General features: G+C 40.9%; 1 protein-coding gene across 1 annotated transcript in view; it reads left to right on the top strand.

Annotated features, from left to right (window-relative positions):
• The window catches only part of LOC135220799 (beta-1,3-glucosyltransferase-like), a gene marked incomplete in the record, with an annotated part of 300,385 nt that overhangs the window by 172,012 nt on the left and 113,220 nt on the right, over nt 1-15,153 (top strand). Inside the window, 1 exon segment of the mRNA XM_064258304.1 lies at nt 9,580-9,685. Within this exon segment, the coding sequence (XP_064114374.1) occupies nt 9,580-9,685 (106 nt within the window).

Below are 15,153 nucleotides of genomic sequence, written 5' to 3' on the forward strand. Positions count from 1 at the left end.
TAAACTACTATGTTTGTCTAACCCATGTTGTTGTTTATATCCAATTCTAGGTCATTTGTTATATAAAACAGTAACCCAATAATGTTATAGCTAGACTATCACTTACTCTAATCTAGGATACTGCCTAATCCAGATGGTTTAATTCACACTTAATGGTATGGGTTACTTAAAAACACAAATACCTTAGTATATAGCCTTAAGCTAGGCTACCATCTCCTCCAGCACAGGTTACTATTTTCATCTAGTCCTAGGTAACTTGGCCTAGGCTAATGATTAAGTCCAATTAAATGGTATGCTTAGTAGAAGTTTATCACTTGATTTAATATCAGGTACTGCCAAGTCCTGGATTATTTAGATCATGTTTAAGTATAACAGGGCTATATTAAAGGAAAAAAAAATAATCTGTAGAACTGTTTTATCAGAAAAAATGTGAGGGTCCTTGGTGTAAAAAGGGATTTTGGACGTAAGGAAAAATCTATTTCTGGGCGATTGGTTCGTGTCGCCAGCGAAATATCCTTTAATCCATTATTTCTAAGGTAAATGTACTAACACATACCAGAGAATAAATAAAATAAGAAAAAAAGGTCAGTACAACTGACTCGCTCACTCCTCCAGAGGGTGTCGGTATGAACACTATGGCGAGTGAGACCACTACCACGAACCGCTTGCCAATAGAAATCTCCCACTACAAAATCCCCACAAGAGGGGAGCCGACCCACAGAGTGGGCAGCAACTACTACTACTCCATCCATGCTGCCGACTGCTGCGCCTCTGGTGGCCATCCTGAAGTTAGCAGGACAATCTTGAGCGATGGGATGGGCAGCGGGATTTCGCTGGCGACACGAACCAATCGCCAGAAATAGATTTTTTCCTTACGTCAAAATCCCTTTTTCTGGGCTCAGTTCGTGTCGCTGCACGAAATCGTACCAGAGAAATAGCACAAGATTGTAAAGAATAAAACCAAATAGACAAAAAGGGTCTCAAATAAAAGATAACATAAAATAAAGAAATATAATTGCTAATAGATATACATATACACAATGATACAAACATAGAAATATTACTTAAATTAACTTAACGCTAATAATATTCTTAAAATTAACTATAACATATATACAGGGCTTACATGGAATATATGCCGAAATCAGTATCTGTGTATAGATATTATGTACAAAGGACTCAAAGCAATTATAACAATAAATTGAATAGAACAAACTTCAATAATAACATAAAAAGGGAATGTATATGACTTAATATACACAAAACCCGTAACCATTGTAAATACGATGTGTCCCCTAGCATAAAAATAAGGGGATCACATCCAAGAGATCATTATATACAATCAATTGTGAGTGGACCCTAGCAAAAAATAAGGGGCACCACTTAACCATCATAAGAGCAGCTAAGACTCAAGGTAAACGTAGATGAACATGGCAGGTATAGACGAACTGTTGGGTGAGATAGGTAGAAAGGAGGACTGGATCTTCTACTAAAGATTAAGCAGAGTCGGGGGAAACTATGTTACCCGCCGCAACTGCTGAAAATTTCAGAGCTTCCAAGGACTTTAAGTAATGACGCTTAAAATTACTGTCGGCGATTTCCATCCAGTATATTTTTCAACTCATCGAAATTCATATGTTGGAAATAGTTAATTGAGGTGGCTACTGCCCTGACATCATGTGCTTTAGGGAAGGAGTCAGGATTGGCTTGCTTAATAAAGTACAGGATCTGCTGCCTGATGCCTTTAATAGATAAAGTACCACCTTTTTCTCTCTTAAAGAGAGGACCCGATGAGGATGAGGAGGTCCTGGACAGAAAGGCTCGTAAGGTCGATAGTGGGGCAAAGAGAAATATCTTGTGGAAGGGGTACAACCTTCCATGGTTCCCACCTCATCAAAGGATCTTCATTCTTTGCTAATAAAACTACGTTCCGGAGAAAGTAGCACTTCCCCTGTGGGAAGAAATTGAACATGATCCGGATCCCTGGATATGCCGGACAGTTCTGAAATTTCTAGCTCCTGAGGCCAAGCTTAATAAAAATAGAGTTTTTTCTTAAGAGCATTATAAATGAACATGTGTCATTATCAGTTTCTGAAGCCAGCTTTAGAACATCATTTAAGAACCATGATACTGACGTAGGCCTTACAGAAGGTCTAAGTCTAGCACAAGCCTTGGGAATAGACGAGAAGTAGGAGTCTGTCAAGTCTATGCTGAAACCAAATTGAAAAATCTTTTTCAAGGCTGACTTGTTTGTCGTAATAGTGCTAGCTGCTAAGCCTTTTTCAAATAAAGATCTGAAAAAGGATATAGCTGAATTGATTGTCATGATTCTAATATCTGATTCTCTCAGGAAGGTTGCTAACTTTTTGACTGCAGCATCATACTGTCTCAAAGTTGAATCTCTTTTGTCAGATTCCAAGAAGAGAATATTTTTGAGGATCAATATTCGCATCTCTTTTTTTGCTGCAAACTTCATGAAATCCATAAAGTTAGGGTTTTGAGAATTCCTGAGGAAGCGAACACAGTCTTCGTTTGCACTGACTGGGAGAGCCTGGGATTGGGAATTCGAAGAGGACGAAGACCCAGTTCCAGAATTAGAGGGTACCAATTGCTCTTCGGCCAGTCTGGGGCTACTAGAGCCACTTGACCCTTGAACGTCCTGAGTTTGTTCAGCACCTTCAGGAGAAGATTCACTGGAGGGAAGACATAAATCTTCTCCCAGTTGTTCCAGTCTAGGGCCAGGGCGTCCGTGGCATAGGCCAGAGGGTCCAGGTTGGGGGCCACATAACATGGGAGTTTGTGGTTCGCTTGGGATGCGAAGAGATCCACTTGCAGACCTGGAACTCTCTGAAGAATCCACTGGAACGAACTGTTGTCCAGTGACCATTCCGACTCCAGAGGAACTGATCGGGATAGAGCATCTGCTATGACGTTTCTCACTCCAGCTATATGGGTGGAGGAGAGGTGCCAACTGAACTTGTCCGCCAGGAGAAGATGGCTACCATGACATGATTTAGATGACGTGATTTGGAGCCTCCCCTGTTTATACAATGGACTACCACTGCGCTGTCTAAGACTAGCTTTATGTGGGAGTTCTTTGGCGGACGTAACCTTTTTAGAGTCAAGAACACCGCCATTGCTTCCAGTACGTTTATGTGAAGCTGACGGAACTGGGGTGACCAAGTTCCTTGAACCTTCTTGAACTGAGAATATCCTCCCCAACCGCTTAACGAAGCGTCTGTGTGGATGGTAATCCCCGGAGGAGGAAACTGAAGGGGTACTGATATTGACAAGTTCTTGACTTTTGCCCAAGGGCGTAGGGACGATTCCGTAGAATCTGAGGGACTGAGGATAATTTGTCCCTGCTCCTGACATTTGCTCGTGAGCGCCAGATTCTGGTTAGGTCTTTCAGTTTGGCTTTCATCAAGATGTTTGTCACTGATGCAAACTGGAGTGAACCCAGAATCCTTTCCTGGGTTCTCCTTGAAGCAAGTTTGTGTCCTAGAAATTGCTTTACTGACTTCGCTATTTCTTTCCTCTTGGCTGATGGAATCGACAGAGTATGGGAGGATAGATTCCATTGAATGCCCAGCCACTGAAAGTTTGACTCCGGAGTGAGTCTTGATTTGGTCCTGTTTATCTTGAAGCCTAGATATTCCAGGAACCGGATTACTTTCAGTGTTGCTTTGTGACATTCCTCGACTGTTGGAGCCCAAATTAGCCAATCGTCGAGATACGCTACTACCATAATCCCTTGCGATCTTAGTTGTTGGACGACCACTTCCGCCAACCTTCGTGAACACCCTGGGTGCTACGTTGAGACCGAAGGGAACTACCTTGAAGGAGAATGCCTGATCTCCTATCTTGAAGCCCAGATACGGGCGAAAGTGTCTTGCAATAGGGATATGATAGTATGCGTCTGTAAGATCGATAGAGGTGGTGACGCCCCACGGGGAAGTAAGGTCCGCACCTGCGAGATGGTGAGCATCTTGAACTTGTCGCAGCGAATGGCCAAGTTTAAACGGGACAAGTCTAAGATTACCCTTCTTTTTTGTGAGCCTTTCTTTGGAACGCTGAACAAGCGCCCTTGAAACTTTAATCTGTTGACTCTCGCTATTGCTCCTTTCTGAAGGAGGTCCTCTGCATACTCCGTCAATTCTTTGGATGGAAGTTGGCGGAAAGGTCTGGGTGGGGGCGGATTCGCCACCCAACTCCAACCCAGGCCTTTCGACACAATGCTTTGTGCCCATTTGCTGAATCCCCACCGGTGGCGGAAGAGAAACAGCCTCCCTCCTACCTGGAAGTCCTCATTGATGTTGGTAGCCTCCGCGGCCTCCCCTGAAGTGTTTTCCTCTATTAAGGGACCCTCCCGATCCTCTCTGACGAAAGGATCGCTTACCTCTGCCTCCCTTACCCGAGCGGTCATACTTCTGAAAGGCCTGGCCCTCCTTCGAACACTTTGGTTTGAAGGCTTGGGGAGACAGTGTAAGAGGTGGAAGGTTGAGGCTGGGGGGAAATCACATAAATAGGCTGTGATTGGGCCTTGGAGGTAGAGGGTTGGGCTGCCTGCACCAACGGAACAGCCGAAACAGGCTGGGCAAACCGTTGCTGTTTCTTTTGGTAAGGCTGGAAACGTCTGGGTTTCTTCTGAGCCTTACCCCTGACAGCTTGATCTTGGCGTCTCTTTGCAGTGAGACCCCAACGATCCTTTAAGGCTTTGGGTTAAAGCCGCGTAGCCTCTGCCTGGACCTCCTTTACCATTGCATCTGGGAAGAGGTCTGCTCCCCAGATGTTTGATGAAAGCAACTTATTCGGTTCATGCCGAATAGTTGCTTCCTGGAGGACATGCTTCCGACAGTTTGTTCTGGCTGTGGCGAACTCGAACATGTCAGACTGCACCATTTGAGTCCAGTGACTTGGTGATCAGCTTGAACAGTGGCTCGGAACCATAAGAAATGGTAGCCACCTCAGTCATGGCCATGGTGTTGAGAGACCTGGCCAGCCTAGACTTGGCATCAAACTCTGCCTGAATGAGGCTATCTGGGAGTCTAGGCAGCTTCTCACCAAACTGCTCCATAGCACAGTCTGGTTTTGAGTTTGCCGCAGAAAAAGTGTTGGGCAGGTCTTCCCACAAATCTCCGGTTGAGGGAAGTAAAGGAGATGTAGGGTCCGCTTCTTTAGCTGCGGTAACGAGTCCCCCTTTTGGGCCGCTGGAATAGTGACCGTAGCAATCTTTGTAAGGAAAGGAAGCGGAGTAACCCTCTTCCATTGTGAAAGATTGTGAATGACTCTTAAAAGGCTGTATTTTAGTGTTTGAACAATCCATGTCCTCTAAGCACCTGAGCCATTCTCTTTGAGCCTGGTCACGTGAATAGAGGACTGTCTCTTTAGGGACCTTATCATCTCGCGTCATGGCAGCGGCGGTGAGCCTGGCGTAGCCGATGAACGGCGGTTGGTTGGAGATCTTCGGGTAAACTCGAAGTCCTCAATCCTTCGAGTTCCACACTCCGGGATAGAAATAAGCCCGTCTTGGAAGAAGGGGGCGTATGACGGCCACTCTCCAGGGATTGTTCATAGTGAACGGAGGCAGAGAGTCATGTGGTGGCAACTGAGCTATCCCTGTGCCGAAAGGTGGGGGAGTAGCTAGCGAGCTTGGCTTAGTCCGGCGATAATGTTATCCTGGGAGTTGATCCTATCAGACAACCGGGAGAACATCTGTTCCATACTGTTCTTGAGAGACCCAACCAGAATCCCCCATGTGTTGCAACAGGCCAAGCGTTGGGATCCAAAGCCGGGAGCTGCTGCGGAGGTTGAGGTGGACGGGTATCTCCTGAACATGGAACCAACCAAAGGAAGTGGAGAAACGGTTTGACTCCGCTGGAGTGTGTGATCTCTCCTTGGAGGATCTACTCCTTGAGGATTTGGAGCCGGACCCAGAAGCTCTAGACCTCTCTGCTCCGGGGTTTGTAGCCGGAGACTTGCGAGATGTTGACGCCGACGACGTCTTTTTAGACGACGACGACGTCTTACTCAAGGTTTTAACCACCGTTTGTCCTTTGACCTTAGGTCTAACAGAAGCATCAGGAGAAGTATAAAGCTCAGCTCCTGTAAAGCCTTGGAAGGAAGCTGGAGAGTTTGCAGGAGTAGAAGATCCAGTGGCGCCCAAGGGAAGCCCTTGGGCGTCCAACGTACTCACCTCGACCAACAGGTCGTCAACACCTACCATCGGTTCAATGTTTAAGTCCAGTGTCGCGACTTCCGACGAGATGTCCTGGCCTGGTTCAGTCAACGAAGCGGCGAGCTGCTGCTGAATTATCGCAATAGTCGGGCCGCCTCTGCTGGGTCGACGTAGCCCGTTGACTTGCCGCCGGGGAAGATCAGGACCACCAACCTCATTCTCAAGTATGTAGGGCTGACCCTTGGCGGCGTTCTTCCCAAAACCGCCGACCCGGCCCGCAGGGTTGCCAGTGCGTTGTCTCTAAAAAAAATAACAGCGGGAGCCTGGAAGAGAGGGTATTCGTTAGTTTTTTTTTTTTTTTTTTTTTAAGATTAAACTTAAAATTAAAACTTAAGTAAAAGGTTAACTTAAAATTATAGAGGATGCGAGATCCCATATAAAATTAGCTTAAGTTTAAGATAAGAGATTAAAATTAAACTTAAGAACTATAAACCTTGTAGGGATTGGCTAACGGAGTGGGAAATACTTACCCCGTCTAAGAGCTGGCTCACCAGATCATAGCAAATTGTGCAGGTCTCGTGAAACCAGACTTGAAGGTTCCCGTGCGGAGTCGCGCATGGAGCATGGGATCGGCAGACTTCATGCCCACAGGGGTCCTGGAGCTGGGCATGGCATTGCATCCCGGATGCTCACAGTTGGTGGTCTGTAAGTGAAAAGATACATGAGCATCCTAAAAGATATCACTTACAGGCTAAAGGTTAAAAGAACTCCGCTGCATGCCGGAGCGCGAAAAAATTTCGGGCATAACTCCTCCCTTATCGCCTGAATAGGCTATAACCACGGAGAGATCCGGTGTGAGCATGCAATGGAGGGAAGGTTTAATGTAGCTTAAATTAAACTTAATATAGTTTAAATTAAATACTAATCTTAAACCTATAAACATGGGACGTACCGGACTAAGTCCGGTGCGTGGCGGAGCGTGTCGCGATATCAGCGCGACGGAGGTGGTTAGTAGAGACCAACTGTATGCCGCAGTCCGCCCGTCCAGGGTGAAACTAGCACCTTTCCACGTGGATGCCGGAGCTCCGGTAGATAAAGAGCCCCAGTAAGGTGGGAAAGGGCGAGAGGGCAAACAGACTCGCGCTAGCAACGGAGCGACGGAGTAACGACAGAGGGGGGGAAAGGCCAGTCCCCTCCCCCTTAGCATCCGAGCGTACCGAGAAGCTGGAGAGGTCGAGTCCAGTCTGGGTCTGTCCCGTCCCCCTACTCCCTCCGCCTAGGGGAGAGGGAGGCAGGCCCGGGTATGTGGAGCGAGCGTGGGCAGACCAACCAAATCCCACCCCCCGGCCCTATGGAAGAGCGGGAGGAGGAAAGATGACTGGACAGGCGTCTGGCTGCTCCGTGATCACGTAGTGACCACGGAGCGGTAACAAGAGATACAATGAAACAATAAAGCCTAGGATACACAACCGACTGATCAGAGAGATGCTATAGAGAAGCAACCGAACTGAAGAGCGGAAGCACATGTAACAAATAGGACATAACCTAGGCTAGTGAAGCCAGACGCCGTACACTAACGCAAAACATAATACATAATTAAACAAAATCACTAAACGTAAAGAAAGAAAAAAATAAAACAGTAGGAGAAAAAATCCAGGAGTGTACGACTAACCCGAAAGAAAGTCTACCACTCAAAGCTAGCTGGGGCCGATACTAAGAGCTGTGGCTAGGGTCTGGATGGAAGATGCCTACGCAAGGTGAAAAAGACATGCATGCATGACATAAACCCCGTAGGCTGTACCCTTAATATAAATTGGATAACTAATAACAGAGCGTAATAAAGTAAGGGAAGGTTCTGGTATGGAAGACCAAGAACGAACCCGCCACGAGGCAGAACCATGCTGCCATGCTTCCGACCCTAGAGCTCGTATTTTATACCTAAAAACGGCAAATACTGACTCAAGGCCGGAAAAAAAAAAAAAAACCAAATAGCAATAATCACTGATTACTTAACTTAGCTGCTGCGATGGCTGTACGCTCCATGATGAATAAATCCAGTAAAAAAGGGCACAAAAACACAGAGCAAAAAAGGGCACGTGAATATGTAGTGCGCTAACTGAAAAGGATGGCCACCAGAGGCGCAGCAGTCGGCAGCATGGGATGGAGTAGTAGTAGTTGCTGCCCACTCTGTGGGTCGGCTCCCCTCTTGTGGGGATTTTGTAGTGGGAGATTTCTATTGGCAAGCGGTTCGTGGTAGTGGTCTCACTCGCCATAGTGTTCATACCGACACCCTCTTGGAGGGTGATGCGAGTCAGTTGTACTGACCTTTTCTTTATTTTATTTATTCTCTGGGTATGTGTTAGTACATTTACCTTAGAAATAATGGATTAAAGGATATTTCGCGCAGCGACACGAACTGAGCCCAGAAATTAGGTTGTTGCCTAGGACCATAAAAAGGATGTGTGTTAATATGTTCTTACTTATATTAGTTTTGGTTACTACTAGTCCATGTTATTTAAATCACCATTTGGATATGTAATCCAAGGTTATAGGCTACAAACAAAATCTGTATAGTCTAAATTATTTTCATTGAATCTGTTATCATATTACGTAGGCTACCACCTTGGCTGTTGAGACATTGTTACCTAAAAGGAGTTATCTAGATTAATAATAAATTTTGGATATTTCATTAGCCAAATCTTCTAGATAAAATGACGAATTCTTCAAATTTTTTGCATTTCACAAATAGCAAATAAGAAACCATAAGAGAGCACCAACCATGTGCTCGTGGAACAAAGGTCAGTTTTTGGCTTTCATACCAGAAATAAAACAGTTGTTCCTCAGTTTAAACTTATAATTTTTAATTGGACCTTAAAAAAATAAGCACTTAACTATAAAGTTTAGATGTTTCCATGATGAGAAAATTTAGAATCAATGCAATCTTTACTGAAGTATTCAATCTACTCTGACTAGGAGAGTAATAGTTCATGGTCTTTTAACTGGCCCGGTCGTAAACAAGGTGGCAGACGCACATGCGCATTATTCACCTCTTCCTCCAGATTTTGATGGAAAGAGTGGGTTCAGTCTCGCTGAAGATGAGAGAAAATGCCCTCTTGTCTTTGAGTCCACTATACACTTAACACAGGTCACAGTGTTTATCATTACGGTACAATACCTGGCTACAAGACCAGGTTAAAAGATCTTTCTTTGATATTAATTTAGTCACCATGGAGAGCGCTGGCACACCATGGAGGGTAACTCTTAGAGGACGAAACAAGCGACTACACACTATAAAAATAAAAGTTTGCTTTGTGTTGATATTCTTTGCTTGAAAATTTATTCATGTTTTGTTTTTCTCATCAGCCTTTCATCATAAGGAGTTTTTCTTTTCTTTAGAATCTCCAACTTCATGGAGGAAATGACAGCTGGACAGTAATTGTAGAGGAATGGAGTCAAGTAAAGCTTGAGAATCTTCAGCAAGTTTTGATGAAATACAGGAGTTCAGAGGTTAGGCTGTTAATGGTCTTAGTCTTGTATCAGAATGTACACACATTAATATTTGGCTGATGGGAGAGATTGCTTAAAGAAATTATTAATTGAGATTATTGACAGTAAAATTGTAGTAAATTTAATGTGTATGACCAGTATTTTGTTTAAATCTTATTTTTGTAACAATTTAGAAACAAATTTACATAAGAAGGAAACGTCCTGTTTTCTGCTCATGAAACAAATTATATACAAAAAGCAAACTTCCTGTTCTGTTCATGCTTCATCAACCTTTTCTTATTTCTTGAATATTCACCTCACACCCATATTCTTTTGATTAGAGTCAATATCTCATATCATCCCCTTCATTTGATATAAAGTCATGTGCATGGGATTTATGTAACTTAGTCAAAATGATTGCCTCCAAGACACATTTCTGCATTTCCCTTGTCTACTTACCCTTGTATTGTTTTATGAAGCTATTGTTTATCTGCTCATCATCATCAATATATTTTGAGTGTTCACATTATTTCCTGTATGTCAGAGAAATCACAGTTCAGGTCCAAATTTAAAGTTAGCTGTGAATTAAATAGGAGCTAACTTGAAAAAATACTTGATGATTTAACCAACTAGATCCACTATATGCATAAAATCATAATACAGTACTTATAGGTAAAAGTCTAACTCTGTACCTGAAGAAGTGATGGCAGTAGTTCTTCAAATGGAAACTTGAGGTAGTATATACTGTACGTACTTACAAAATGACTTTTGCCGTTGCAAAATCATAATCTTCTGGTTAGTTAAGTACATCTTAGTGTAACCAGACCACTGAGCTGATTAACAGATCTCCTAGGGCTGGCCCGAAGGATTAGATCATTTTACGTGGCTAGGAACGAATTGGTTACCTAGCAATGGGACCTACAGCTTATTGTGGGATCTGAACCACATTATATCGAGAAATGAATTTCTATTACCAGAAATAAATTCCTCTGATTCTGCGTTGGCCGGACCGAGAATCGAATTTTGGACCGCCAGATTGGTGGCCGAGCGCGAAAACCAACTTGTCCAACGAGGAACTTTCTTCTGGTTAGGAATGGTGAAAATTTAATTACTACATCTTTTAGAACAATATTTACAAATCACAATTAAAAAGAAAAATATGAAGTGAATAAAGAATAATGCAAGCCATGAGAGATTTATCCAAAACAATCCAAGGGTCTTGTGATTGCTGTTGATATGCTCACAGGTGCATAAAAATTACATTATGTACATGCCTCAAGAGATCATGTGATCTGCCCATTCACTTCCAGTATGTACTTCCAGTTGAAGGCTATTTTCATTTACCAGGGGCTGAAGCAACTGGGAAAATTTTTTCATAGAGAAGGTCTTAATTGCCACTAGTACTGTAATGGATATTTGATAAACACATCAAAATCACAGTATTATTGGAGCCATATAGAAGTAAAGGCAGATGGTACTAAATTGAAAGAAGTACATAAACAAAACAAAAAAATTAGAAATGCTAAAAAACAATTGAATAACAAAGTGCAATCAGAAGTGTACCTGAGTAAAACCCCAACAACAACAAAAATCATTAGTAAAATTTTTGTCTTAGAATGCACATACCCTAACTTGGATCGCATACTTCGAAGTGCTTGGGTAGAATTCATGGAGTTTTCTCGCAACTGATGACTTGGTTATATTTGGACCTATGGTTTACTTTGGCAGCTCTGTTTGCTCCTCAGTTCACAGTTTTAGGTCCAAGTGCTATCTTTTCACTTACCCTCTCAGATTTTCCGTGTTATTAACCCTCTTACGCCGATTGGACGTATTAAACGTCGAGTCAAAATGTCTCCTGTATGCCGATTGGACGTATCATACGTCGGCTCAAAAAAGTTTTTTTAAAAATTCGCGGAAAAATACTTATAGGCCTACCAGCCGAAAACTTTTGTATCACGCGCCTTGGTTGGGGGATGCTGGGAGTTCACGGATCAAGGCGTTGTTTTTGTTTACAATCGCTACGCAGGCGCGCAAGCGCGAATTTCTTTCTTATCGCACTAAAAAGTATCAGTGACACATCTCGGAAATTATTTCGTCACTTTGACATAATTATTGCACCATTTTAAATTATCCTTTACATGAAGTATTATATATGAAAATGTGCGCAATTTCATGCACAATACAACTAAAAAATACTCATGATTGTAGCTTTTATCAATTTTGAAATATTTTCATATAAATAACGATAAGTGCAAAAATTTCAACCTTTGGTCAAACTTTGACTCTACAGAAACTGGTCGAGGAAAACGCATTGTAGCTAAAATTCTTATATTATAGTAATATTCAATCATTTGCCTTCATTTTGCAACAAATTGGACGTCTCTAGCACAATATTTCGATTTATGGTGAATTTATGAAAAAACTTTTTCCTTACGTTCGTGCGATAACTCTTCCGATAATTTTTTCGTGCGATTGTCCTAATGTTTGCACCCTTTTAAATTTGCCGTTACATAAAGTTCTATATATGGAAATGTGCGCAATTTCATGCACAATACAACAAAAGACAACCCATGGTTGTAGCTTTTATCAGTTTTGAAATATTTTCATATAAATAACGTTAAGTGCAAAAATTTCAACTTTCGGTCAGCTTTGACTCTACCGAAATGGTCGAAAAACGCAATTGTAAGCTAAAACTCTTATATTCTAGTAATATTCAATCATTTACCTTCATTTTGCAACGACTTGGAAGTCTCTAGCACAATATTTTGATTTATGGTGAATTTATGCCAAAAAAAAAATTACGTTCGCGCGGTAAACTCTTCCGAAAAAATCAGAATTTTTTTTGTGCGATTGTCGAAATGTTTGCACCATTTAAAATTAGCTGTTTCATAAAGTTTTATATATGAAAATGTGCGCAATTTCATGTAGAATACAACACTAAAAATGATTGAAGGTTGTAGCTTTTCTCTTTTTTCGAAATATTTGCATATAAATCACGATAAACTAGAAAAAAAACCACGTTCGGTCAAATTTGACTCTACCGAAATAGTTGAAAACGCAATTGTAAGCTAAAACTCTTACGGCCTAGTAATATTCCGTCATGTTTCTTCATTTTGAAACAAATTTGAAGTCTCTAAAACAATATTGTGATTTATGGTGAATTTTTGAAAAATATATTTACCTTCACTCCCGCGCGCCGATTCGCGGCCGCAAGTCTCGAAATACGTACATGGCATTATCCTAATATTTGCTCCTTTTCATATTAGCCTTTTATAGAGTTTCATATATCAAAATGTGCGCAAATTCATGAAGAATACAATAAAAAATAATTGAAGGTTGTAGCTTTTTCCATCTTTGAAATATGTGCATATGAAAAAATATATATATTAAAATTTCGACATTCGGTCAAATTTAACTCGTCCGAAATGGTCGAAATCTGCAATTCTAATCTAAAACTCTTACAGTATCGTAATATTCAATCATTTGGTCTTAATTTCGAAAACAAATTGGAAGTCTCTAGAACATTATTTAGAATTACGGTGAATGAATTTTTGAAAAAAAATATTTTTTTGCGTCCGCGCGTTACGAATTCGTACATCATTTTGTGATATATTTTTCCGGTGTTACTTTTATTGTTTTACAATGTATTATATATCAAAATGATCGCAATTTAGTGTAAAATACAACGCAAAAAAAAGTAACTGGTTAGCTTTGACCGTTTTCTGCACAGCGTGATTTGAATACAATTATGTATGAATTTTTTTTTTTTCGCTACCATATATCGCATTATTTACATATGATAATGATATTATTTTTCATTTTTATTTCTGATGGTTGCATTCTAAACTTAAGGCAATGATAAAAAAAGGAGCCAAAAATGAACTCTTAATCTTCAAAGTACGCGCGCTGTAATTTTTTGAAAAAATTATTTTTTCCACTTCCGCGCTCACTCCAAACCAGGCCCGGCATACGGGAGACGTTTTGATTTTTAGGGCTCCGGCTTAAGAGGGTTAACAGACTTCATTTACCCAAGATGATGAATGAAGGAATGCCATCCATTTGAAATACATATATTACCACGTATAAGATGACCTTTAGATAAGACGAGATAAAAAATCATGGCAAATTTTCATTAATTTATCTCATATCTGTATTATAGTATGACTTCTAAATTGCAAAACCAAAATGTTTTTTGGAGGAAGTTGATTATTTCCAAAAATTAAACAGTACCACTACATTTTTAATAATACTAATGATGGCTTAAATAAAGGTTGTTTTGCTTCTTTTATCCAATTACAGTATATTACTATTATCATATTTTTGCTGTATAACAGATGAACATCGTCATGTACATCATTTACATTTGATATTGTTTACATTCTCAAAATTTCTGCTGATTTGAGTATTATCGATATCTTTGTTGCCATTATTTGTAAGAAGAGATATAATTTGGAGATACCTTTTATCATAAATTAATGAAGTTTGGTTGAAAACGTGTACATATTACTTCATTGTATAAGCAATTTCTGAACATCACTTAACCGCCTGGCCGTTGTTCGTTTTATTCAGCCTTGGGTATAACCTGAAGCTTTAATGATCTGAATTGTGTGAGGGATGAACGCAAATTTATTATATTTTTACATATGGAAACCACCATTGAGAATCGGCAGGGTTTAACAACTTGAAAATTTTAATGGAACTCATAAAAACGCTTGATAGTTACAGTAAATGACGTTAGCAATCAGCTGTCTCTCACTTCAGTTGTTTATGTCTTACGTTTACAATAATCGCTTCATCCAGAATTCTAAAAACCAGAATTTTTTACTGGAGGAGTTTCATTAGTATTACAGTCAATGAAATGGAGAGAGAGACTTACAAGGATTAGGATGTCTCAAAGACTTGTTAGTCCATGCAAGGAGACATCGTGAGCTCACTTATCTGTAGGAGTAGGTTTTACTGTGCATTCTCAGTGTACTAATGATTTTGTCTAGCTTTGTTTAAACTCTTCCACACTGTTGCTGTTTACAACTTCTGGTGGCAGTTTAATCCAAGTGTCACATATCTTGTATGTAAAGAAGTTCAAACAATGAGATGTGTTGTATCTCTTCAGCTCTAGTTTCCATCCATTATTTCTTGTCTGCTTTACATTTAATGTAAATAGCTTACTGTCTACTTTTGTTATGCCTTTCAGTATTTTGAATGTTTCTATTAGTTATCCATCACAATCGTCCGTGTTTCTAAGCCATACATGTTCAGGCTCTCTAGTCGTCTTCGGTAACCTATTTGCCTGATATTAATTGAATAACTTTGTGGCTCTTGCTTGTATTCCTTCTAATCTATTTATGTCTTTTCTTAGTGTTGGTGATGGAACTGTACTGCATATTCAAGATGGGGTCTAACTATTGATATGTAGAGCTGCAGCACCATTTCCTTATTTCTGTGTTTGAACTGCCTCTTTATGTATCCCACTAGTTTCTGTGCCTTTTTTT

The sequence above is a fragment of the Macrobrachium nipponense genome, chromosome 2, assembly GCF_015104395.2.
Source record: "Macrobrachium nipponense isolate FS-2020 chromosome 2, ASM1510439v2, whole genome shotgun sequence".
NCBI classification, from domain to species: domain Eukaryota; kingdom Metazoa; phylum Arthropoda; class Malacostraca; order Decapoda; family Palaemonidae; genus Macrobrachium; species Macrobrachium nipponense.